We start from the raw sequence: 27,279 nt of genomic DNA, 5'->3' as shown, positions 1-27,279 counted from the left end.
CTGTATGTTTTGAGGTGGGTTTAAAATAAAGAGACACAATAGATACCCTCCACAGTGTATTTGGTGACCTAGATTACAATGAAAATATTAGATATAACATCGATGTACGAGATACTTTTCAATACGTTACTTATATCTATAATATATAAGATATTTATTTTGTATAAGTAGATGACATAATTATTACGACTTCATAATATTCGACTCATTTACTAACAAACAACATTTAATATGTATTTTTACTTTGTCTTTTTTTTTTATTTTTTATTTTTTGCTTCTTTTTATACACATAGAATAATATAACGACATTGACAATATATATAATATATATATCTGCTTTTTATCCGTAGTGTTACAGAATATAATAACGCGTGCGTAATTCGAATGTCACGAAATCTGTTCACGATCTGTTAAACAATCTTTATCTGTATTTTGTTCTGTACCTTTTTCAACTGACTTTACCCAATAGGCTCGCGTACATACGTGCCGACCACATTCTCTCCAAGATTGTCGTAAATCTTCAGAATTTCTTCTATTTCTTCGCCAGAAGTTTCGATGAAACATACATTAAACACTCTTCATCGCATCATGTAATCCTAGACAGAACGAACATAAAGGCGAGGAAAAGAGTGAAAGGATAGCGCAAAAGGTTAGAATAGGAAGTGTAAAAGCAGGAAGAATAGCGGCGATCGTTCGTAGCTTGCTTCTTTAGAAACACGACAATCGATGAAGAGAATCGATAGTGATCGACAGCAGCGTGATCCTGAGAAATAGGTTTTATCGTAAAACACAATCTATATCCCTCAGCTTCTCCATATTCGAGATTAAAACGCATTGTCAAAATTTCGTATCGATTAAAAATCACGTGAAAACGTACCAATTACCGCGACTAGTTAAAATTCAGTTAATTCGATTTCCAGGTTTATATTTTTTCAAATAAAAACATAAAATTATACAGAAGCTGCGCGATCGTATTTTGTGTTTCGAGCTTTCGAAGTATTTTTTGAGTCTTTCTCCATTCGTTCCCCCATCCTCACTGTCGATGATAATGTTTTCATGCCGGCAACGGTAATCGACGTTGACGATGTTCGACGAACGATCTAATTGTCTAATCCTTATTGATGTCTAATGATTATTTAATATGCGTGGTTTGCGACGAAAAGCGCTGCGTTACCAGCAGCTCCCGCCACGCCACCAGCGTATTTGCCGAGTGCCGATTCGCTGTTAGCCTATAAATACAAGAATATATTTTAGACAAACTTTATATTAATACACTACTCCACAAAATTAAAAGATCACTGAAAACTGAAAAGTTATCGATTTTGAATTGCTATAATTTCGTGGAGGAAAATCGTACAACGGTCTACCTGGATTCATTTTAAAGGGTAAAGCTTCTACTTTCCCTCCTCTGAACTGAATTTTCTCAAAAATCCTTTCATATATCATATCATTTATATCATAAAACAGAACGGAAAACTAACGTTGCTTTTTTCTTTTTAGATTTGATAAATTCGAACGACTCTACAAAGTTTAGAAAATCTTTTTTGAAATTCGTTAAAAAATGACCTTGTAAAGAAAAGAGAAGTCTCCCCTTTGCAACGATATCTAAAAAGTTGTACGATTTTTATTGTCGTTTTATCGCACCTTAAATAAAAAGTGTGTCGCCGACAATTTTTTGGTCAACATTTATTTTGTGGATATAATTTTGTGGAGTGTATAATAATTAATTAACAGTAACTTACAATTAGAAACGATAATTAGTAACAATATGTATTTAAATACACAATGTTATCAGTATGTACATATAATATGAACACATAGAAAAGCAAATATATACAGAACTTATCTATGATACTTACTATGGAAACATGTCTCAGAAAAAGAAGAAAGTTTAGTAGGCATGAGATTTCACATAGAGAGAGGCATTTGCAGCTGCGCTAGCAATGCTACCAGCAGAGTATTTGGCTAGGCTGGCTAGACTATTTGCCTAAACAGTCACACAGTATACATACATGCAAAAAGAAATGATAAAAAGAAAGTAGAGATTAAATAAAACAGTAATAATCAAACCTAATAAAATAAACTAGAATAGGATCTAAATATAAAAGAAATGAAAACTATACTATATGTGTACATAAGATGTAAAAATGTAAAAAGATAGGACTATATAAAGATAAAAAGGAAAGTTTCTAAGTATTAAAAAGAAAAAGCTGAAAAATGCAATAGGTAGAGAAAAAAAGAAGTGATGGCAAAATACATGTAGAGAAGAAAGGTAATAATCCAAATCCCCATAAATAGCACATAGAAAGAGAAAAGATATTTTAGTAAACTTTTGTACACAAAATTACATACAGAAAAGAACATAGATAAGTCAAACTAAGTTAGTCACAATAATAAAAAAGAAGTAAAAAAAATTTATTCTACTGACATAGCAGCACACATCAAAGAGTAAAAGAGATGCTTCGAAATTATAAAACATAAAGAAGGAAATCTGAAATAGGATAACATAGCCTGAGAGTTACCTTAGCCCTCTTGAGAAGTTCTTGCTGGCCTGCAGCAATTTGTTCCTTCTTGCCGCCCCATGCACGGAGAACAGAGGCTTGAAGAGCACGACCGTAGCTGAAGGTCAGTGCCCAAGGTTTGTTCGCTGGGAACTTGTTGATTGCGTCCAAGTTCACGGATGCCTCCTCTTCTGATTGACCACCACTGAGGAAGGTGATTCCAGGTACTGCAGGTGGCACGGTGCGCAGTAAAGCGGTCACGGTAGCAGCTGCGATCTCTTGAGGAGATGCCTTCTTCGGGCAGCTCTGTCCTGGTGTTACCATATTCGGCTTCAGAAGGGTTCCCTCGAGGTACACATGATGATCAGAGAGTGCCTGAAACGTCAAATATGATGAAATTTCAACTTCTCAATAAAAAGAAGAAATGAAATCTCTACAATTAAATAACTGGACACAAAAAAATTAAAGTTGATTACTTTCCAATTCTTCGTATTTCTATAGTGAAAACAAGAGTCATAAGCAATATGCCTAACAGATTGCTAGCCTGGCTAACGCTTCATTTAAATAATACAACTTCGTAAATTTACATTTTTAAAATTGATATCTCGATAGAAATATTATAGCATTTATCTTGCAGAAAACAGAAAATATTGGATAATAGACTCCATTCTAGGAGAAAAGTATATCTATAGTATGCAACTTACACAACCAATACTATAACGTAAAAGACTCTGAAACCATCCTACCTTGCCTTGTGGCATTTCCTTCTATTTTCAATCAAATAGCTGTAATCGATTCCAATTATACTAACGACTCTGTGCATCGCTATTGCTTCTATCTATCGAATAAACGAGGCAAGACGCCAGTATCCCTGCACGAAACAAATCAGATCAATATGCAGATTCCCCTCACCTTGTACACAGCGGCCAGAACCTCTTCCGTGACTTGTTGGCAACGGGCAAGGTCATGATCACCGTCAGGCAAGATCTCGGGCTCGACAATTGGCACGATCCTAGCACTCTGACAGATGGAAGCGTAACGAGCCAAGACGTTAGCGTTCTCCAAAATGGCGAGCTTGCTAGGACAGTCCTTCTTGATCTTCAACACGCATCTCCACTTGGCGAATTGGCATCCATCTTTTTTGTATTGGATGCAACGGGCCTGGAGACCGTCGAGACCCTGAGTGGTGCATTCGTCGTCGGTGCCGAATAATGGTACCACACCCGTGTCGACTTTGATACCTGGCAAGATGCCACGTTGCTTCAAGAGTTCAACGAATGGTGTTCCATCGTCGGCCTTCTGGTAAAGAGTCTCGTGGAACAGGATAACACCAGAGATGTGCTGGCCGATGGTGTCCTTTAAAAGATAAATAAAATACATTATTAAAGAAAAATTGAACGAATATATTTGGTATATAAATTTTACACGCCGATGATATAGAAAGGCAAAGTATTTAAAGTATATACTTAACAACGTTTGAAAGTAGCAGATAGAATATTTCCAAAGTATTCGAAGGATATAATTTAGAGTATAACGTTAGACTTCAATCGTTGATCGATTGTTTGTTTCTTCTTCTAAATTTATGGTTTAAAAGATATGATAAATCACAAATTTGAGAAAACGAAATGTAGGAGAAGAAATATCAGAAGCATTCCTGAGTTGTAAAGATCTTTTCTTCGTAGAATGATTGCTCTGTCAATGAAATGAATTAACTTCCATCTTCTTGAGTTTAAAATATCTACGAAGTCATCGCCGATTATATCTCTTCACTAATCTGAGAAATCAGAAAGGATTGAAAGAACTGCGCATCGATTTCTTGTAAATTTGAGAATATTCGAATACTGGTAACTATCAGTACTTAAACAAAGTCAAATTTTTTCCTAAATGATAAGATAGGAAATAATTGAATAAATAGATAGAAATTATACCTTAGCGCTGGTGAAAAGAAGTTGTCTGTAAGCTCGGCGGTTGTCCTCGGTATTCTCAACGTTGATGTCCTTAAGACGCTTGCCGATGGTTGTTGTCGATTCATCCGCAGCGAGAATTCCTTTTCCAGGTGCCACGATCTGCTGGGCGATTTTTTTCAATTCCTCTTTCAGCTCAGGTTCGAGCTTATCGTATTTTTCCGCAACCATTTTCTACGGAAGAGATACAATGTAAAAAGATAAAACGTTCGAGGAAAATTCAAGGAAGGTATAGCGTCGTCTGAAAGGTGCCATAAATAATTCTTCTTAGGATTAGATAAAGATTAGAAGATAGAAGTTTCTGATTAATGAGTTCGTATAATGAGCTGCAAGAGATAAAGACCTCTTTCAAATATAATTAATAATTCGGCAGTGATTAATGGAGAAGCCATTAGTCTTTTTAAAGTAATTATGATCGTAATTAAATAACAGTGTTTTTGTCACATCCGATAAAGCTTTAATATTTATATGATATTTGTTGGCAGACAATACATTTGCTAAGTTGTTCGATAGAGTCACATATGCATATATAACGCGTTCAGTCATTGACGTAAAATTACATCATTTCCTGAAATAACAGAAAGATACAAGGAAACAATACTGAGGTATAGAAAAACTTAGATATTTTTTCTTTATGGGGTATTTTCTTTTTAATTTCAAATAACAAGTAATCGCAAGTATAACATCTTACAAGAAATTTTATTATTCGTATCCTTTGGTCGATTACGGAAATCCCAATCAATCGTAGATCTACTCTTTTTAATTATAATTTTAATTTTAATTAAAGTGAACTTCATGAATGTAAGGAAATTACCAATTGCGATAGAATCAAGTTATGTTTGGTACATAAATCTTACACGTTGGTAATATAGAGAGAAAGATGGTTTGAAAACATTGAAAGATAACGCGCAACATCCTTTCGCCCGTAATGCTTCTACAAAGGCCAGTTATTTATTGGACCTGCGTAGGAGGGTAGAATTTCAAGTGCAAAGACCCCTCCTAGGACGCTTTCATTTCTCTTTTAAAATGAGCCTTTCGATACGTCGCATCGCGCCATAGGCATTGTACACATGAAATATCAAATGTCCACTAAGGCTTCCGCAACGTAATTGAATTTCACAGTGTCCCATCAACGTCAATATTTCATAAAAAGAAAATGTTAGTTTGACCCATTTCTGCGTCTTCATTCGCTCCACCGCTTTCACATCAAGCTAATAGACCGCTATATTCCTAACTAATACTAATAATAATAAAATAAGAGAGGGTCATCGGTATACCATACGTATATTTATAGTTATATTAAAGGAATCCATGGTGCCTATTCTCATGGTTCATCTTGATTGGATTTCGCGGAGAAGTTTGTTATTGCTGATAAGTAATTCTCTATTTTGTGCTTGACGGCGGAGAAATATTAATGCTACTTTGTTCTGCAACATCGTCTTATAATAATTATACGAAACAAGGAATATAGTGAGAGTCAAGAAGCACAACACAAGAGAGTTTTGGACTGTGAGGGGAGTCAGACAAGGATGCCCATTGAGCCCGACGTTATTCAACATCTACGTGGCAGGACTAGAAGAAGAATTAAGGAAAGGATAAGCCGGGGGCATAGTGGTAGGAGAAAGAAAGGTATGGTCATTGACATATGCAGACGATATTGTGCTGATGGCGGATAGAGAAGAGGAGCTAAAGGAAATGAAGGGACTCAACAAATTTTTGAAGGAAGCCGAATTAGAGCTGAGCACGGAAAAGACCAAAATAGTAGTCTTTGAAAAAAGAAGGAATAAAAGGAGATAAAGAAAATGGAAGTGGGGAAGCAAGAATTAGAAGAGGTGGACGAGATAAGATACCTAGGGTATATACTACAGAAAAACGGAAGTGATAAGAAGCACATACAAAATAGGAAAAAGAGATCAACAATTGCAATGAAGAAAACATGGAGCGTGGGAAAAAGAATATTCAAACAGGACTATAAAAGGAGAATGAAGATGTTTGGAGCACTGGTAGAGAGCGTGGCGCTGTTTGGAGCAGAGGTATGGGGCTGGAACATGGAAGAAGGACTGGACAGAGTTCAAAGGAGATATGTGAAATGGATATTAGGCTTAGATATTACAACACCAAATTATATACTGATAGAGGAATGCAAATTAATAGAAATGAAAGAAAAAGCATTAAAAAGAGCAGCAAGGTACGAAGAGAAAGCCCTAGAATCAAAAAAGGAATTAGTAAAGGAGTGTATAAAGGAAAGAGAGAGAGAATGGGGGAATGGTCAGGAAGGGAAAAGAGCAAGAAAGAGAAAGAAGGGACTAGGAGAGGTGAGAAAAGGAGAGACGCTGATAGAAACAGGGGAGGAGCAAGAAAGGATGACAGCAGACCAAATTATAGAAGAAAGAAGAAAGAGAGAAACAGAAGAGAGGGAGAAAAGGATAAGGGAATCCAAGTATAATATACACTACAGAAACATAGCCAAAGAAAAATTACTAAAGTACTTAGAAGGGAGGATGAAGTGGAAGGACAGAAGAATACTGGCAAGATTCAGATGCGGAAACGAGACCAAAGCAAGGGAATACTAGAAATAAAAGGGGGAAAAAGATGCAGACTATGCAGAAGGAAAGAAGAAGACCTAAGACATGTAATAGAAGAATGTGAAATAACGGGAGGACCAAAGGACGTAGGAAAAACGCTAAATGAGACTGAAGAAGGTTTAGCAGAACTGAAAGCAATAATAGAGAAGAGAAGGGCAAACGGCAAGAAGGAGGCACAGCAAAGAGGCTAAAGACCAAAGTTGCAATAGTTTTTTAGTCATTAGTTGCTAATTCATAGTTCCTAATTTTTAGATTTCAGAGGTAGAATAAGCAAGGTAGTGCAATAGAATAGAGTGGAAAAGAAGGAAAGTAGACATATAAGAAGAGAAATAGACATAAGAGATGTGAAACCGAAAGTTCGTCCAAAGCCGAAAGGCACGGACTAAAAATAATAATAATAATAATTATTATTATTATTATACGACTATATTAATGTATAGACTGCAGATATTTATTCATTTGTAGGAAATTTCAAATTTTCAAAAAAATGGTAGATTTAATAGTATTTATTTATATAAATAGATTTATATAAGTAGTAAAAATGGAAAAAATACACGCAATGTGCAAACATATATAAAATACCCGAAGTATAGTAATTTCTATAATATACGATGGATGAAATAAAATTTCTACTTAGAGTCCATTTGTTTATTAATTAGATTCGTAAAAATACAAATTTCCATAACAATTCTCAGTCTACTAGTACTAACTATAATGATCGACCGAAGTAAATATTTTCGTTCGTAGCAAATAAATATCATTATAAATTTCAAGTCATGATTAAAATTTTGAAGAATCACAAGTATTGTGCATGTATACGATTGGACTATTAATTGCTTTCGTTGCAATTACGTCAGTTTGTAGCTCGTTACCGCGAAAGTTGAGAGTCTCGTACTCGAGAGTTGCACAAACGCCTTTATACGGGTAAACATTTTTAAAGAGGCCCATTCTTCGGAAGGAGGTTGACTCGTGAACCTTTACGAACATTTATTATGCTTTATACTTGTTATTTTTAATTAGAGACTCCTGTAATTGTACATACGCGACACAAGGTGCACAGAGTGCTACAACTATAATTTATATGAATAATTTCCGGTACCAGTCTCAGAATAGAAGATAAAGGAAAAATTTGTTAGATAAATAAATATCTCAACAATTCAGTCAACATTATAAGCTGTTATCATAATATTTAGATATACTCGACTGAATCACGAGTTTCTACAATAATAAATGGATAAGGGTAATCTGAAGGTCGCTGAAAATTTTTCCAATCACCGACAGATCTTAATTAACGTATCCAATATTCTCGAAAAACAACAGCGACAAACATCTTGTTTACCTTGTCTTCATCTTCATCTACGCTACTCTACACGTAAGAGGCGCTCCAACCACCAATAGAACAACCATTTATCTCACTAAAACGTAACGTGCAATATGTTGAACATGAATCTTTATTCAGCAGAGATAGCGTCCAAAGAATCAATGTACGAGGACAAGCGAATGGAGAAATTGCGAGAATTGTTGCAAAGAATGGACACGTAGATGCTCGTTGATAAATAGAACATACTAGAAGTAAGCTTGGTGATAAGTTTGCGATTTTATGGCTGCTCGACAGGCCAACAAAGTATCGGTGTAAATATAACGGGATATATACAGCCGATTATTGTGAGATCGTTGCTCTACGTTCTGGTCAGATTGAAAAAACCATTATCGATACAGTAAAAAATACGACCGACTTTTCTTATTGGAACAATACCGAATGCTTCGAGGACAATTCGAAAATTCCTCCGTTAATTGTCGTGGCTGTGAAAACTGCGGATGAGCGGATAACAGGATCATCGCGCTCCATTGTGTTATACTGTTACCTAAATAAACGATAAACTGGAAAGAACGTGAAATAGAAGAGCTTTTTTTTTATGAATCAGGAAACTACATATTTCGGCTATCCTCGAAATTATTGAATAACCAAATTAAGAATAATGATTTTCGAACGAAGCTCTATATAACTTCGTCATAATTATTTTAGAAATTAATATTCTTTATTCTAGATCAGTGATTCTCCACTTGGGCTACGCGACAAGATTTTCAAAAGTACGCCGTAACCATTTCCTTGATTGCTTATTAAAGCTTTTATAATTTTGTAAGTTCTGTTAAACGTTTATGTCATTTTTCATGTATATAAGTTATCATGTATCATGTATACGATGTATTATGTATAATCGCGTATATAATTTAAGTATACAAAATTTAATGCGTACATAAGTATATGTTTTATTTTAATTTCACTACTGTACTGCATAATTAATAATACATAATAATACCACATGCTATAACTATAGTCTTATTTATCTTCACGAGGGGTACGTTATTTTTATACATTTCACGGAGGTACACGAACAATAATAGGTTGAGAACCCTACCACTAGATAATAAATAAAAGATTAAAGTATTTCTGGCAATAGTTGGGAACGTTAAAAAAATATATGATTACTTTTATTAAGATCGACATATCTAATAAATTAAAACGTGACAGAATAACAGACAGATAAAGTATGGAATAAAAGAATTAAAAATTACGCAAGCAGATAAGCCACAGATCTTTAGAAGTATATCATATATGGAATTATCGTAAATTGATTTTTCTCAAGCTTCAAGAAGGCAATATGAAATATGTATGTTTGCTTTTAAATGTATCGCAAAAAAGCACTCGAAAATATTCCACTATGCTACGGACTACAGAAATTTCACGAATCTTATCGTCACTACGCTTACCAGCATCATTTTAGATTCTACTCTGAAATTAGGAAATCTCCATGGTAGACAAAGTAAGAATACCTTAACAACGAATTGTGTAGACGTTAGAAGTCTTTTAAACATGTGTTCGTAATTGCTTTTTTTAGTTATTGGTAAGTATAATAGAAACTTTTGTTTTGTTATATAAGAACGAAACAACAAATTAATACTTTATCAAGAAAAAAATACAGAGAACATAAAATTACACCAAAGAATTCGAAGCTTAAAAAAGGAAAAATTATCAACGAAGGGCTTTAAACTTTGCAAAAATGAATAATGCCTTTGCGGTACTTTAAACGATGTAATCTTCAAAAGATCATTGTAAGCGGACATCTGCATCGTTCTTGATACACGCAATTCGTACGTTTAGAAGAAAATACGATCACAGAGAATGCCGAGTCGTTTTAAACTTAAGAGCGCGAACATTCGAAGAGCATAGCAGTCTCGTTTTGTCCCCTCTTAACGATACGAAATAAAAGCCGGCTGTGTCATCCGAATCACAAAGACAGAAAGGCCTAGATCTGTCTCGTTTAGTACGTCGTATACTTCTTTTTCGACAACCACGTAAAATCGTACTTTTCTGTCCGAATTTCAAGCAAAACTTCCCTTTCCTTCCGACGCACACCCGTATCATCGCACATGTATCGAGGGCTGTAAAGTAAATGATGCAGACGCGAGTTACAAGATCGATAAAACACCTACAATGAAAGTCTCCATTCAACAGTCACCGTAAACAAGCGTCACGGCGCGCGTGCACAAAGCTGTAAATTATCATAACGACATTGCATCTCAATTAACAAGATATGGATTGTCGACTCCCTCGAATCGAATCGAATGAATCAATTTTCCCTCTCTCTACGTGGCCTTACGAACAAAGTGAATGCACGCGATATAGATGCATCGTCAGGTGTACAATAATAATAGAAAAAGAAAAAGAGATCTCGTTATCAGGATGAATAACCCGAGAAAGATATAAAAATGAAATCGAATAAGAACGAAACGTGATAAGATTGAAATCCAATAAGAACGGTTTATCTAACCAGTACCGTGGAATTAATGTAGTTGAAGACCTTTAAAGGACATTTTTGTACCAACGACTCGTACAGGAGGAGAGTAGGTCTTTCTTTCTCAAGAAACAGATCCGGATTTCGTCCGGTCGATTGATTTTCTAAAAGTCGACGCTATGCTGCGAAGCTCAGAGGAAATAAAATGAGAAGAGAAGAGAGAGATATGAATAAGATCGTGCGAGTAGGGAGATTAAAATCGATAAAACGGTACACAAAACCTAATGTTAGTTGCTTGCTACTTCTACTTTTCCTAGCCTGCTTGCTGCCATAACTTGTTATCTTTGCCTCTTCCAATCGTCTTCGTTTCGAACGAAGTGTCCCAACCGCACGTTACAGACATAATGCATCGAAGCGATAACGTCTTCTTGACGTACAATGCAATAACATCAAGAGAAAGTCTCTTACATGGCCTGTTAGTCATCGTGATAACGATAATGATTTGCTAAAGTAACACGATGACGCTAATAGTGTTATCTATATGAACGTGCCAGACGTGAGTATCGAATCGTGGAAATGTAAGTCGACGGGTTTTTGATAATTCATTGGAAATAGTTTGTAATACACCTTTTTTCATGTCAATAACAGATCCGAAAATCCTCGCGAAGACGTTGTATCAAGTCAGCTGATGATTAGATAAAACTGATAATTGTAATTCTCACGGCGGCACGTTGCACAAACACATAATCGCGTTATCTTTTGTACGAATGCGATCGTTATCTATTAACGATAGAAAGCTTTTCCAATAAAGAAAGAAGATTATATCACTATGCACGTCGTTATTTTGAACGAATAAAGATATGGAATAACGATGAAATATCTACGCGAAGATCATGGTTCGATGAACCTCTTGGATCTCTCTGAATCTCTTACCTGTTCCACCGAATATCGGTTTGATGCAGGTCCAGTTCAGATCGTAAATAAATCGCCGGATCTCGCGACTCGCGTATTACGAACATGCGTATATACAAGGATAATAAATATAATATAACGACGATAATAATAATAATGACAATAATAATAATGATAATAATAACAACAACGATAATACGTTTCCTTTACTGTTAGTTCGCTAATTATCGGTTCGATTTGAAATTAATTTCGGTTACGTTACTTTCCCTTTCTGTTATTGTTTCTCTGCTTTCCTCGGTTCCTCTTACGTTTGGCGTTTTACGGGTTTTATTTGAAATACACCATAAAAACACCGGTAGGTCTGATAAATAGATAAAAGTGACTGAGAAGATAAAAGTAAACCGATCGTTGCGACACAACGTTCTCGGCTGACGAAACGTTGGTCTTCCGCCGGGCCCAGCCGAGAGGACCCAAATATTCTTTTCGACTACATCTTTGCGGTTCGTCGGAGAGAAAACTATGCCGGGCGCGTGTCTCGTCCGAACACGAGACGACGACTGGCTTTATCCGGCTAGTTCGCCCCCATCCAAGAGGCGGCAGGGGTACCTGGCTGCAGTGCAGTGTTGTAACTGCAAAACAGGGGGGTAGTTGCTACATTCCCTCTCTCCCTCTTTCCCTACTACCTCTGCTTCAGTCTCTGTCATCCTTCTCATTCGCCTCTCTTCTTCCTACACGTTTGTACAACCACATCTTTCTCATACTCGCCTACATTCCCACATTTACCTTCTCCCTTCCCTTTCGTCAAACCTCCCTCTATTCGCATTGTCTTGCCCGCACTAACCAACTATCTTTTTCTTCTTTCCATCGGCTTTCTTTCTCTCTCTCTCTCTCTCTCTCTCTCTCTCTCCTTCGTCCTAATCTACCGTCTTGCTTTTACACAGTATCACCCCACTCCTTTCAATCTCCTGACTCGATCGCTGTCTCGCTTCCAGCCACGCTTCAGCCACCCCTGTCTTTATCCTGTCTACAGCCTGCCGCCTATACAGCACGAAACGAGGGAGTGGGCTAGCCGCAATGCAGCACGCGCAGACGTTCTCGAGGCTACGCCTGTATTATCCCCCTGCACACCCTGAATCCGTGACCTGAGACATCGGCACACGAAATACGCGGGACCTGTGCTCTCTTGCATCCTGTTCGCCATTAGTAGTAGACGCTCCTCTCGTCTACGACGAGTACAGAGCGGGCAGTTAACAAACGGTAGAGAGAGTAATAAGGAGGAAGCTAGAATTGAGAATTCAGGGTCTCTAGTTGCGATTCATGAAAATGGCTGTACATTGCCAGCCATAAATCACCGGACACTTTATATGTTTAGTAATGTAATTACAAAATAAAGATGACACTGAATGTTAATGTAACAAAGTTGTACGTGTTTTAAAGATCTTATTATAAATTCAGACTGATTCATTAATATCATGAATGCGGAATATTTCGTTGTATAATAACATAGCGTAGAACTAAACGGAATGACTTTCTATCGCTATGTGATAATATAAAATTTATTGCAAAAATAAAATCATTTATATAGTTTGGTAGAATAGTAACACACGAAGCTTCGAAAATAATAAACGCGATCGATCTGCATGGGTGAAAATTGATCCAGCCTTTTGAAGATTAACGAACATCAAAGCAGCAAATATCCGATGTACTTATGGACGAGAATATAATTACACGAGGCGGAATTACATGTCGGATTTTCCCAAGCCTGGATGAATTTCCAACTTCAATTCATCTCGTAGATGAATTTTCTCCGAGGAAGATCGTCTTTGGTAATGAAGCTGTAGCGATAGCAAACTTCTAACACGGCTAAGCCTGTTCGTCGTTGAATAATCGACACGTGGTTCGCTCAGTCACGTCCCCCGCCATTTACAATTTCGAGCAATCTCCGATCGTCGGCGCGATTACGTAAAACCTAGCGAAAATGAATCGCTCGCGATTGATGGGGGAATTGATCACCGCAATTTGCGCAAGTCACGATCGAATTTTCGCTAATTTCTCGACCAGCGAACGGTCGGTGAACACGCCCATTGGAAATTAGTCGAGAAGATCGAGATTTAACGAAATTGAATGCGAATCGATGGATTCTATAAATAATCGACGGAGTTCTCGCGCGGCGTGAGTAGGAGGAACATTCAGACAACTCGTTAGCCAAATGAAGGTACCAACGGTAGTTGCACGAAACTCTAAGCAAGTTGCAGGCAACTACAAAGTTACGTGTTACAGCTATTTCCCGAGAAACCACGTTAATATCTTAATCAACGTTAATTCTTTTCCCTCGAACCTGACTTTTAAATGCGTCACTTAGCTCGTGATTAAGATTATAAAGAAAAACCGTCTTTCCGAATTAGATAAAGGGATCGTTATCGGTAGATTACGAGTTTATAAAAATTGCAAAAATACATAAAGTACCAGAAATAGAGCACTCGTCTAATTTGTAGTAAGAAAAATTATGAAACAGACCTCTGTTTCAATTTTATTTCCTTGCTTGTATTCATAAAAATCCGCGGTCTAATTGATAGTCCTTTCATTCCTGAGGAAACCGATTGTAATGCTGACCAGCAAACATTGGGATTTTATTCTTGTGGAATGCAGCTTACTTCCGAAAGCCTCGTACACAGTGGACCGCGGTAAGGTTAATCGCAACAATGCTACGCTCAACTGTTGTTAAGTCTGATAATTCTAGACGCGAACAAATTTTTAACGAGAGAATTTCCTGTTATCGGAATTTCCAGTTAGACGTGAAAGAACACGAACAATCGTGAGAGAAAACGAGCGTGACAAAACTCTTTTAAGCTTCCAGTATCTTTTCCTGTCTCTCTTCTTGTTTTTTTTTCCTTTAAAATGATTTCTAGACGACCAACGTGGGAAAAAAGTCGCTTCTTATTTCGGAAAGCATTTACGACTTACACACGCGCTATGGATGAAGCCCCTGAAGAATGCATGGAAATGAAAGTCACGCTTCGGGAGAAATACGACAACGAGGCGTGTGGGTGAAAGCTTTTTGGCCGTATAAATGATATAAAAGCCGCTCGACACTGCGGGTTGAGCCTGAAAATTTCACGGAGCTGGAAAGGAGCTTTTCTAACCCGATAAGGAACAAGTACTTAGACCGTACGACGAAGTACGTTGGCATTTGTCGAATTAGAGAATTATCGTTTGCAGTGTTTCTTGCAACCGTCTTCTATCGAGAATGTTATTTGTTGTTATTGGTTATTTTTGCTCGAGCTGTGGTTTAATATCTTCAATAGCGATCAGTATTTTATTCCAATTGATTCGTATTCGATTAATATGATTTTTAAAAGCTATTTATATATTAATTGTATTTTTATACTCTCGTAATCATGCGAAACTAAATTCGTGTATTCTGATTACGTTATAAAATAATATATCGTACACACATTACGCATTAGAATCGAAAGCGGTCGAAGAAAATGGAACGAGTTAAGCTCGAAATAGGACCACAAAAGGGATAAACTCGATCTGCAAATGATTGAAGAGAGTTACGTATTAGCACATATTACGCAATAGTGGAATCTAAATGTGGAATTTGTATTTGTGTTCCTTTAGGGAACAGTAATAATGATCTAGGCATGATATAGATTCTACGTAACAAAATGTAAGTAAACATGTTAACAAGACTTTATATAACTGAACTATATTTATTCAGTCGATAAAATTTCCGTCTCTGATCAAATTTCAGCGTACGGGAAACAAAAACAAATTTGCAATTTTACTTCTTTACGTTCATTCGCATAAATTTGCGATAGACGCAATTATTTTTCCGTATTTCGATTCACCGTGTTACTAAAATTAATTAGTTGTCTTTCGTATGGTTTCGTTCCTACTAAAAATAACTGTCATATATTAATATTACTATTAACGTTATTCTGATGTTTACTGTGAGATATGAATAAATAATGCAACGGTTTGACGAGCGGCTGCAATATTTTGAAGGCGCATGACGGAGACGCAATTTGTGCTTAAAATGCATTCCGTTACCTCATACTTGGCATAAGCTAAGTTAGAGCTAGTAACGTAATTGTTCTTGAAATTTCTGCGCAGAATAAAATTTAGTCTTTTACGACCTTATTGCATACAAGAAACACACCAATGAATCAGAAGAGAATATTGCTTGTATTCTTATATAAATGTCCATTAAGATACCGATGTAACTTTTAGGCGTTTTTATTCGAAATATATTTCATGCAGTGCTTTTTAAATGAAATACCTTCCGCGTCGCATAATACGAATAAAATTTAAATCCTTTATAAAGAATTTACACATTGATGAATTTCCTACAAAAAGAACGGAAGAATCCAATTAACGCATTCATTTTTGCACGACGCGGTTGAATTATTTGAATTATTCCCCTAGCGATATAGTCGAGGATTTTTATGTCGCGACTCTGCTGCCCACCTAAAATAACATCAAAATCGGATCAACGTTGAAGAACAATCCTCGATCTTTCGAGTCAAGAGTCTAGAATTATTGGATGAATCGGAGTGCGCGATATTTTTACATCCATCCAATGAGAAGTTTTAGAACTATTGAAAACAACTGTAATAAAATAGCGTAATAAAGCTACAGAATTCGCCGTTTTGTAGTGCATTAAATTATTATTCCACGTTTGGATATTTTAGATAATTCTTCTGAGGAAATAAAATCGTATTGGACACTGAATAGTAACAAAACACGAAAACGAAAACGAAAGCTTTAAATTCAACATTTATATTACTTAGATATTACTATTTTAATAATATTTAATTAATTATTGTATTAAGATAATAGAAAGATAATCTTGTAACTTAAAATACTTGGTTACTTAAGTCTTGATATTTTATAGTGTTTTAAATTATAGAAAATAATTATTCAGATTGTAGATAATAACAAAGTATTAGTCTTACGATTAGACACAACACAAGCTGTAAATTAATATAAATTCCAAGTATTAGATCTAGCATCAAAATAAGCGCAACAGTGTTGCGTCAATTTTGTTGCATCTCTCTAAAACACAATACTAAAACTTTTCCACGCGATCCCACCATGAATCTACCGTCAGTATTTTCGATATTTTCGCATGATCACATTTCGACGATAATGTAATTTTCGCAATCGCATGTAAATACCGTGTTATCGCAGCACAGCGTGATAAAGCTGTTTACGAAGGAGGAACGGAATTGTCGGGAAAATGCAATCTCGTTTCTTGATGAAAAGTGTCCCACACGTACTACTATTGTATCATCAATAGCGATTCATTGAACCGTATCTTGAAGTCTCAAAGCCAACTTGGTTGTCTTATAGCTAACTACCAATACAAGTTCGATTTCATCAAACTAGAAATATTTCCCTTAAACGCTTTGCAAATCGATGATGTGGGGTATAACTTGACTACAACACATTCTTACGACTAAAATAAATTTGCCGAGATCGATAAGTTCGTTAATTACCTTTATTCGATCATACGCAGAATAGTTTCCCAGAATAAAATTTCTAATTATTACTTTGGTTCAAAAAGGTAAAGGCACTCAACGTAGGCTAATTGTAACGTAACTGATTTGACACAGACAAGTGTTCTGTTTGTAGAAGCTATTTTGTCTGAGATTAATTGGGATGATCGATTAATGCTTTCGAGTGTCGATAAACAAATTCCACGTAATAATGAATATTTGTTGTAATTTGATAAGCTTATATAAATTGTAAGCGATGGTTATGGATGAAGGAGAACTATTTTTTTTACAATAATTTGATATTGTGATTTTAGCTTACAATATTATCTGAAAATTTACTTGATTTTTACAGAATTTTTTGAACAATAAATTCTCCGTATAATAAATAAAAAATAAACACGTGTAAAACAAAATACAAGTAAAAATGTGCATATAGAATAAGAAAAGACCTCCGTTATGTAAATGGTACAATGGGAAATGTATGAAACATACTACATATTGTGACAAACAACCCATTTCATAGCTTAGCAATTGTAGGTAATATCCGTAAAAATATTCGTGAACCGTTTTCTTGTGTCGGTCGATACATGAATCGTGTAACGCGGGATCTATTCGCGCAGACGCGAATTGAATTTTTAACCACTGAATTTCGTAAAATTTTCCAATAAAACTACGCATGTCGAAGGGAAGCAGTTGATGTAGAAATCTGTCGAATTGATTTGAAAAATCTTATAGAAGTATAAGAGAGTTTCACAAATTACCAACATTTCATATAACAGTATTTAATATAATGTCAATATTCCAAGTTTGTAAAAAAATTATATATTTAAAATTTCAAAGTATAATATTTTAATTTATTACGTATAATGTAAATCATCTGTATTTCTATAGTGAATTTAAACCTAATAATAGAGTTATATCTATGAGATTACACAGGCGGGATATTCAAATGAAATCCCTAGAACTCCCGACCCCCGAGAAAAAAGTTCCACTCTAGTATAATTAAATTTTCGTTGTAATTGCTGATTTATTAGATTAAGAAATAAATTAGGTAAAAACGTGAAAAATACAGAATTACAAGCTATCATAATCATATACAGTCACCTTTTACATCTTTTTTCCATTCTGAGCTGAACCTAAATTACTAAGAACAAATAGTTTTAAGGAATTTATAATACTACGCTGTATACTGTATAGTATGAAAATCAGAAGTTTTTTAACTGTTTATTGAGAAATTTATGCACCTAACCGATCCTCTAATCCCAGCAACTAAAAAAATCATCTGCGCAACGACTCTATCTTGTTAGCGGGTGGTCAATAACGTCAGCATAATTTTGCTGTGGTTTAATCGGTAACGGATAAGCAAAGACGCATGCGCGACGCGCGTCCACTCTGTCTAACCCGTGGCATTCAAAAGAGGTGAACGTCACACGGAGCGCACCTGGCGGTGATCCTCGGCACGAACCTACGAACCTCCTAACGCGCAATGCAGTGCGTAAAGTGAGTTCTTCGAGTCTTTGTGTTATGCATACGAAGCTCTAATAGCTAGTTTGCGGATTTTCATGCAAATTCATATTGTAAAGAATATAATTAAAAAAGCAGATTGCTTTACCTACCAAGTATTATAGAAAGCAGTTCGATATTTTATATATTTTTCATATATATGCATTCTGTGCAATTTTGTACTTTTGCTATAAATGCATAAAAATCTGCAGTATAGGTAATTACGGAGGTAATTAGTGTGAACTGAAGAAGATAGAAAGAAAACAATCATAAAATCGACCACTCGATTCGTGCTGAGGATTAATTGAAAGGTGACGTCAAAGTGCCGCGACTCAGTTGTAACGCACCGGTCGAAGATATTAACACATACTGTTGACTTGGAATGTGTAGTGATCGGTAATCTTGAATCATGTAATTTAACATTAAGATGACTTGACATTAAGATTAAAGATCACGAGTTATCGTATATTCACGATGATTAACCCTTGCAAAAAATTCATTCTTCTTTGTATCGTGTAAAATAAAATAATACTGAGATAAATAATAATAAGCGTATTGAGAAGAGAAGATAGGGCAGATAGTCTACATAATGGATGCTCTAGAATTCTTTCTTTAGAAAATAAAAAATACTCTGACCGTATAATAAAAGGTTATCATATCGAGTTGATTAACTACGTGAATTCTGTTGAGTGGGTTCTCCTTTATCTTCCCAGTTTTCCGTTTCTTTCAGATTGTTAGTTCTTTGTGATTGGTTATTCATGGAAATTTATGGTCATGGGTAGATAAATTGTTTATGGACATATTATGTATCGTATTAACGCTTTATGACGATTGTTAGAAAATGTAGAAGTTTCAAAGCAAGCAATGACAATACCATTTAAAACATGAAACAGGATAAAACAAAATATACAGTGAAAGTTCGAAAGCGATGGAAGAACTCAGTAAACGTTTGTGCAAAATAATTTGTATAATTGTATTAGCGGGATGAGACAATAACAATCATGACAATTAATGTTGCATTTAATATATTTCACATGCGTTGTAAAAGAATTTAAGTTACAAGTTATTAGTATAGTAATTATTATACATGTGCAAATAAATTATTTATTAGCTATAGCATTTAAACATTATAATATATAGCACTTTAATAGATAAAATGAAGTTATGAATTGAATAAATTCAATAAAATAGACAATTTTTTTAATATGAATTAGCTTGTTCTTATAAGCAAAATATTAATGGCGTTATACGTAGTTAGTAAATATTTTCATTTTACTTTTTCATTATCGATTTCTCATAAAAACATGTCTCATAAATGTACGTGAAAGCTATGAGTAATTGTAAACAGTGAAAGTTACTTAATTATTAGTCACCAATCATCATTCACAACATACCAATCTGTATTAATCTGTATTATATTTTCTATTTAATACTTTATCACATGAGAGGAACGACACTTTTCAAATAATCCATTTGTAAATTTAAATACTTCATTTCGTTAAGAACAAGATTCAACACAAGAGGGCGCTAAAAGTGCATGCGAAATGTCGAAATTGGTCATTGGCCAAAGTTTTATCCGTATTACGAGACGAGAGAATGTATGACGACGTGACATATTCAGGAAAAACTGACACGTGTGCATTCGGCTGCAATAGTGTGCGTGGACGACAGATGTATCTTGATTCAGAGTCACGTGTTCATCACTGCTAATTTTTCGTCTTACACGTAACATATAACAGTATTGTCAAAATGATCATAGACACGTAGTGGTCACGTATAGTGCTATAGGTTGTGCATGTTTCGTATTGCGTAAGCTCTCGCAAAGATTGTACAATGCTTGTAAACGACCGATCTAATTCCATCCATCTACGAGCATCACTGATCGCAATATTGATTACATATATTAAATGCAACTAAATTGGATCATCATTGGCAAATAATGAAGATAGACATTGAAAAGCAGCGACGAAAAATTAGACGCAATTCTAGTGTGATAATTTATTAGATGTTCTTTTTATACAATGTATTATGTATCTGCGTGCACTTAGAACTATGAAAAACTGTTCACAAATAATATGCAACATGTAAATTATGTATATGCATAAATGCAACGAAAATTGGAATTTTATTAATGTTATATAATTTCTATTTCTCTAATGAGAGTAACTTTCAAATTCCAGTTCTTCTTCCCGTACCATATTGTATACAAAAAGAATTTATTACAATAGCTGAAAAGATACAAATATTTCCACTGTTATGACAGACATATGTATGTTATCGGTTATAGGTTATATTGATAAGTAATGTAAAGCAACTTATATTCTCTCTCTCTGAAATTAACTATTAAACTCAAATTATATATAAAATATTTCCATACGTAAATTCAAAGAGTTTTGATGTTTCAGATTATAAAATACACGAATTGTCATCGTTATGGAGCACCAAGTGTTGCGCACTTTAAAATGTTCTTTCGAAGTCACGCGTTAATAGATCACGTGACTTAGGTGATTTAGGCGAAAGTAACTTTTTTTGCTATTCATTTAAACGTAATTTATTTTCCTTAAAACTAATATCCCTTTCAATTTATTTACGAATTGAAGCAAAAATAATTTCGTTCTTCGCAAGCGAAATTTAATTACTTTATAGATATTAAAAACGTAATTATGAACAAATTCTGTACAGCGTTCGTTTAAAGCATAAATTTAAAGTGTCAAGTCATTAATTTTGTTGCTTTTAAGATTTGTAAAACAATAGCTATGTACATATATGATGTATGATCGTACGATATCACATTACAATATGAAAACATGTAGCTCCTTGGAAATTTGCGTATGCGATGTACAATAAAATATCGAGCGATGCTTTCAAGATAAGCCCATACTATTTCAAGATACAAAGTGTTTGACTGGGTGTAGACTAAATGTCAGTCAAGGTCGAATCTCATTGCAGGTCAAACATCAGCTTTTGCATCAGTTTTTCGGTATGAAGTAATCGATAAAAATTTATAAAAACACATGGCACTTTTCATTTCATCTTTCAATAAATTATTCATTCAAGAATACGTACAAACATAACTTACCTTATATTGACGAAATGATCTAGCTCGAAACGTGTGTCTACGTACGTCGTACGATTTGCTGGTTGGAAAGCGACTGAGGTAAACCTAGGGTATTCGTTGGTTTCAAAGTCTGAACAAGAATGATATTGGCGCAAGCGCATTCTCTATAATCGTAGAGGTTCTCAACATTGGCTCGACTAACCGTTGCTATAACCAAAATAACGTACGTAGGTACGTAAATATAGAATTAAGCACCACGGATATTTCAGTGACAAAAGTACGTTATTACGAGTTTGAAAATAGAATGTTTTTTTATACAGAAAAATATTATTTGAAATAATTTTGTAAATGAAAAAATTTGCTTCGTTTTTTCTAGTAATATGTGGTATGCAGAGTATTTTGAGTGCTGTAGTCACTTTAGACAAATGCGCATCACATGAAACATTTAAAATTAGATTATAGTTATACAATGGATGCTTGAAATAAAATAATTCGAGCACAGTAAACAATAAAGATCCAAATTTAAGATAACAAAATATTGCATTGAAGCTTTTCTTTAAACTTCTTTCAATGATCCCAACAACTTAGAAATACACAGAAATAAATACGTATAAATACAATTAAAAGTAAATAATAAGTAAATATAATTAAGATTATTCACAACAAAATAAGGATTAATGTCATTCTCTTTACATATTATCCGCCATGTGTATATCGAAAAAATGTATATATACAAACAAAGATACTTCCTTGAATAAATTAAAGTACCACATGTGTTCGTTTAACATCTTTGTATTTATTTTTTACATGGTTCTATTGTTTATTTTCCAAGAAAACGAATTAAAAATAAATGTGTCCAAGTGGGATGTCATATTTAATAATTGTTTCATAGCTACGACACTGCCAAGCATACGTGCTGATGATCCCGTCCATGAAGCCTAGAAGGATAAGGGGGACATGGGAATTGGTGGGGATTCATGAAAATGACGACGTATCGACCCTTAAATAACGGACCAAATTCTCGAACGTTATACGACTCAACTCGCACGTACCGTCGCGGAAGCCTTCAATTGAGAGTCTCTGGTTTAGAGGTCAGTCAAGGGCACCTTTCGTGACATTCGTCGAATTTACTAACGAAATTTTTCGATGTAAGGTTGACGTACCCTCACACACACATTATGAAACGTATTGCTTTTCGTTGAAACGTCTTTATCATTACGCGATACAGTTCATTGATAAGATGTATTCATGAGATGTCATTTCATGATGACGTAGTCATGATCTGACGTTCAAGGTGTTCGATTGAATTGATAAGCAGTCACATGTAATTGGAATTTGCATGATGCAACTGAAGATTCAATATTGAAAAGAATTCTGATATTCGTTTCCACACAGGTATAATTATAACTTCGTATCTTTTAATTGGATATTTGTTAACTGATCGATAATTTTAACGAGAATTCCTAGTGCACACACCGTTTTCAGGTTCTAATTCTCCTAACGAAGCTTGAGAGCAGAGCTTCGCTCTTTCTAAAAATGCTGCTTGAGCATCTTGCACTTTATCTGGATTTCCTTTCCACGTTTTCAATGCTGCATTCTTTGAAAAGTAAGATTATTGGGAGAACTTTCGTATTTTATAAATAAATGAACTGTGAAATTATGAGAAAGTTTTCTATTCTAGTAGGAGTTAGGATATTTGAAGATACTTGTAAAGCACGTCCGTAGCAAAACGTAAGAGGCCAAGGCTTTCTCCCTTCGTAAGCGTTAATAGCGTTTAAATTTAAAACAGCATCTTCATCCGATTGTCCTCCGCTTAGAAATATAACCGCTGGTACTGCTGGCGGCACTGTCCTCTGTAAAGCTGCTAACGTATGTTCGGCAATAATCTGTACATATGTTTTAATAATTTGTAATTAAAAAATACCAAATATTTGTATGCTAATAAAATATTTAGTATAATTATTTTTATGCTAATAGAATATCGTGTTGGGTATTGCAGAATTCAGTAGAAATTCGAACTAAAATACGTAATTAACAATCGCGTATAAAATTATACGATACGAAACTTTATATAACAATTGGAATTGTTGAACAGATATCGTGTAAGTAAAGTAGATATTGTACCTGCGGTGAACAATTGGTAGAATTTTTTATTCCCGACAAAACCATCGCTACCTTTAGGATCATACCTTCAAGATAGATACGATGCTCTTGTAAAATACGAAACAAAATAGATAGTACTTCTTCGTGAACTTCTAACGCTCTATTTATTCCATGGGTACAGTTTAATATTTCGGGTTCTATTATAGGTACCATTCGTGCACTCTGACATATACTGGCATATCTGCGAAAAATGAATTGTCTAGTTATATTACATAAATATATATTTGAAGTACATAGGAGTTTTGTCAGTAAAATTTATTGATATACAAACAAATTTATTTACAATTTATTGATATATTTCAAACAAAAGTTAATCTGTTTTGAATCTGATCCTTTATAGAAATAAGCGATTTTAAAGCATTGGAATTTGTAGCTGATTCAAAACAGATTAACTTTTGTTTGAAATACTTTTGTTATTAGTTACATTGTTATAGTATTATTATTTATAAAATATTATTTTGTTAAAAGTCACTTTGACTTTTTTAAATGGCGTGATGTATGTTTGATTTCATGACATTGAAGCTGATGCCAAGACAAGTTTGACGACCTATAATAGAATGATCTTCAGACGACCTTGAGTTCAGAAATCTTGAATTTACTAATTCATGGGAGTCGATCAGACGTTTGCAATAATGTTTGTGTTATCAACAAATTGCAAAAAATTACCAAAGTACTTTTCATTCAACAGAGGATAAGTGTTATTTTAACTTTTCTACATGGGATTGTCTATTGGATCTCCTATCCGTATATTTGTGCTTATAATAAATGTTCAAATTGTATGCCACTTTCCGCGATATAAAGTTTTACTCTTTTCAGTAAATTTTAAATAAATTAATCAAAACGGATTAACTTTTGTTTGAAATAAAAAATCCTGCACACCATTTTACTGAATACCCTGTAGATTCGAATGTATAGAAAATAATTTGTACAATTAACAATAAAGTTAATTTATTTGCAGAAGAAACAAAAAATGTATTCAGTTAGGATACCGATAATGTATGTACGTATGTCACGATTGATCATGTCGACATTTAAAAATTTGTAATTATAACGTTAGAGTGATGATGTGACGCAAATAAGTATATACTTTCTTTCTTAATGCAACTGTCTATCGTAAACATCGAACGGATCAAAGTGCAAGAATGGAGATTCTGTTTCAGTGGTTGACTTGTTTTGATAGAAATATTAACATCTCTATTTTCAAATTAACAATTTTCTGAATGCAACTTATGTTGAAACAAACTATTATATTGGATACAGAATATGTTTAAAAAATGCACACATAAAGAAATAACAAAAATCCTACTTAATTTGATTTCTAATATAACTTGTCTCTTCAATTTTAAAAGTGCAATTTGATTAATTTTCTTCGATACAAGAAGGGACGTAGGTATTTAACAATTCGAGTCAGTTTCCTTAGGTTTGTTAGGTAAATAAAGAAAGAAAATAGAATTTGCATCTTTGCAGTTAATCGATTCTGTTGCAATTAAAATGGTAACGTGTGTTCATCAAAATTGAACCTTGCAAGGACGTTCGCATTCGTAACCATGGCCAGTTGACTCGGCGTGGTCTCTGAGATCGTGAATGTGCATCTCCATTTGGTGAAGTGACAGCCATCGCGTTTATATTGAATGCATCTCTCTTGCAAATTGTCCAAGCCTTCCGTAGTATTCTCGTCCTTCGAACTAAATAATGGGACCAGGCCCTTATCGACCTTAATGCCGGGTACGACATCTCTCTGACGTAGCAATTCGATCAATTCGACGTCATCGGATGTTTTTTGATAAACTGTCTCGTGATGCAGAATAACAGCACTTATGTATTTTGAAAATTGAGACTGCGGTAAAAAAACGTAAATACAAGCGAATCAAACTTTCATTGCGACATGATACCGTAAAGTACAAGAATTGAAGGTGATTGAATAGCTATCATATTATATTTCATGATATCCCGTTTATAGGTTAGATAAGCAAGTAAAATGTGCAGATTACAGTATAATGAGTTCACCTTATCTGCGGTGAACAACATTTGCCGATAATCGCGACGATTAATTTCGGTATTTTCCACGCCGATCTCGTCGAATCGTTCTTGAAAAGTTGAAGGAGACTCGTCACAAGCTAGCAATCCTTTTCCTGGTACTACGATCGCGTCTACGATTTTGCGCAACTCTTGGCAAAGAGCTGGTTCTAACTCCGTGTATTTAGTAATGGGCGATGATATCTAATTAATAAATATATAACAATTTTTGACGAAACTTTATGTGACTTTAAAATAAAGTTAAATTAACATTAATATCCTAATTCATTCATATTATAATGTACGGTTGTATCGTAATTGTAAGTAAACAATATTTCTAAAGTGATATTACATTTTTCAAGCAAAATAGTTAAAAGAAAAACATGGTGTTTCGAAATTAAATTATGTCCAAGAAGTTAATGGGAATTGATACAATTATCATAGAGTATATTATCATAGAGATATAATATCGTATATTAGAGAATCGAAAACTATAATCAAAATAATTTTTGTAACACTAGAAGGAAAAGAGTGAAATTTTTCATAACTTCAGGACTATGAACGAAGTTGGAAAGGTCAACAACCGTGTTGGCACTCGGACAAGTTATATTTAATTTCGAACAACAATCACTGAGTATTCTAATTCTATAATTTCGTAGCGAACGACAGACATTTATTTAGTACGACTCTTACACTTTCTAAGGGTAATAATCATTATCGAACATTGATATAACGGCAACAAAGTCCAATGACGATATAAAATATTATACCGTAATCACAATTACGCTTTTAAACTGTTGATTTCTTTTTAAGTTTAGATAATTTAACATTGGTAAACATTTTTTGAGCGTGTTAGTAATAAATTAATCGTTTTACGTCTACATATTTATTATTTGCACACAGGGGAGTTAATATTTTTTTAAAGAGAAGGTTTCATTATAAAATTGAGATTTTTTTTGTTAATGCTAAATTGTATATCATGAAATAGGTCCAATACGATTTTTATGAAATTTTTATTTTGTATATATCTTTTATTACTGGTAAAATTTGGTAATGATTTAAAAAAGTATTTTCATAGTGAAGAAGATAATAATAATAATAGTAGGTTAATGACTTACTTTGTCTTTACAGTTACATTTATCCCCCAAACGCTTCATTATTTCAAGTACGTAAATAACGCCAAGAATTTTAGAAAAATAATAAAAATTAGGTGTATTTTTATTTTAATATAGGAACCATATTGATAGAAATTTTAATAAAAATTTGATACTGAAGT

General features: G+C 34.3%; 2 protein-coding genes and 1 long non-coding RNA gene across 7 annotated transcripts; 1 reads left to right on the top strand and 2 right to left on the bottom strand.

Annotated features, from left to right (window-relative positions):
- Nucleotides 1-43: 43 nt before the first annotated feature.
- Ald1 (fructose-bisphosphate aldolase) lies at nucleotides 44-21,998 on the bottom strand. Of its 4 annotated transcripts, none has more exons than XM_033343179.2 (6): nucleotides 21,846-21,998; nucleotides 4,430-4,639; nucleotides 3,414-3,857; nucleotides 2,523-2,876; nucleotides 1,860-1,987; nucleotides 44-1,229 (listed from the first exon to the last, which is right to left on the bottom strand). In XM_033343179.2, the coding sequence occupies exons 2-5, from the start codon at nucleotides 4,634-4,636 to the stop codon at nucleotides 1,892-1,894; spliced, it is 1,101 nt and encodes a 366-aa protein (XP_033199070.2). In that variant the 5' UTR covers nucleotides 4,637-4,639; nucleotides 21,846-21,998; the 3' UTR covers nucleotides 44-1,229; nucleotides 1,860-1,891. The 4 variants fall into 4 exon arrangements, with proteins under 4 accessions (XP_033199070.2, XP_076483912.1, XP_033199068.2 ...); XM_076627797.1 differs by lacking the exon at nucleotides 21,846-21,998 and adding an exon at nucleotides 20,161-20,182; XM_033343177.2 differs by lacking the exon at nucleotides 21,846-21,998 and adding an exon at nucleotides 11,781-12,288.
- LOC117161555 (uncharacterized) lies at nucleotides 21,919-24,832 on the top strand. The gene is made up of 4 exons (XR_013061848.1): nucleotides 21,919-22,055; nucleotides 22,717-23,219; nucleotides 23,310-23,430; nucleotides 23,509-24,832. It is a non-coding gene; the product is annotated as an uncharacterized LOC117161555 (long non-coding RNA).
- On the bottom strand, nucleotides 22,605-27,279 carry LOC117161554 (fructose-bisphosphate aldolase). 2 transcript variants are annotated; one of them, XM_033343184.2, is made up of 6 exons: nucleotides 27,122-27,279; nucleotides 25,995-26,207; nucleotides 25,508-25,824; nucleotides 23,949-24,168; nucleotides 23,531-23,710; nucleotides 22,605-23,421 (listed from the first exon to the last, which is right to left on the bottom strand). In XM_033343184.2, the coding sequence occupies exons 1-6, from the start codon at nucleotides 27,158-27,160 to the stop codon at nucleotides 23,275-23,277; spliced, it is 1,116 nt and encodes a 371-aa protein (XP_033199075.1). In that variant the 5' UTR covers nucleotides 27,161-27,279; the 3' UTR covers nucleotides 22,605-23,274. The 2 variants fall into 2 exon arrangements, with proteins under 2 accessions (XP_033199075.1, XP_076483911.1); XM_076627796.1 differs by having other exon boundaries at nucleotides 23,348-23,485; nucleotides 23,518-23,710; nucleotides 27,122-27,278.

Source organism: Bombus vancouverensis, chromosome 2 (genome assembly GCF_051014615.1).
Source record: "Bombus vancouverensis nearcticus chromosome 2, iyBomVanc1_principal, whole genome shotgun sequence".
NCBI lineage: Eukaryota > Metazoa > Arthropoda > Insecta > Hymenoptera > Apidae > Bombus > Bombus vancouverensis.
This window is presented reverse-complemented; position numbering and strand designations above follow the sequence as displayed.

Excerpts from the sequence above, each read along its gene's own strand:
- Ald1 (XM_033343179.2), bottom strand. The coding sequence starts at position 4,636 with ATGGTTGCGGAAAAATACGATAAGCTCGAACCTGAGCTGAAAGAGGAA. Across the intron at positions 3,858-4,429 it reads TTCTTTTCACCAGCGCTAAG|GACACCATCGGCCAGCACAT; the intron begins GTATAATTTCTA and ends TATCTTTTAAAG. Across the intron at positions 2,877-3,413 it reads TTCTGGCCGCTGTGTACAAG|GCACTCTCTGATCATCATGT; the intron begins GTGAGGGGAATC and ends TTGACGTTTCAG.
- LOC117161554 (XM_033343184.2), bottom strand. The coding sequence starts at position 27,160 with ATGAAGCGTTTGGGGGATAAATGTAACTGTAAAGACAAA. Across the intron at positions 26,208-27,121 it reads AATGTAACTGTAAAGACAAA|ATATCATCGCCCATTACTAA; the intron begins GTAAGTCATTAA and ends TTTATTAATTAG. Across the intron at positions 23,711-23,948 it reads CTACCAATTGTTCACCGCAG|ATTATTGCCGAACATACGTT; the intron begins GTACAATATCTA and ends ACATATGTACAG.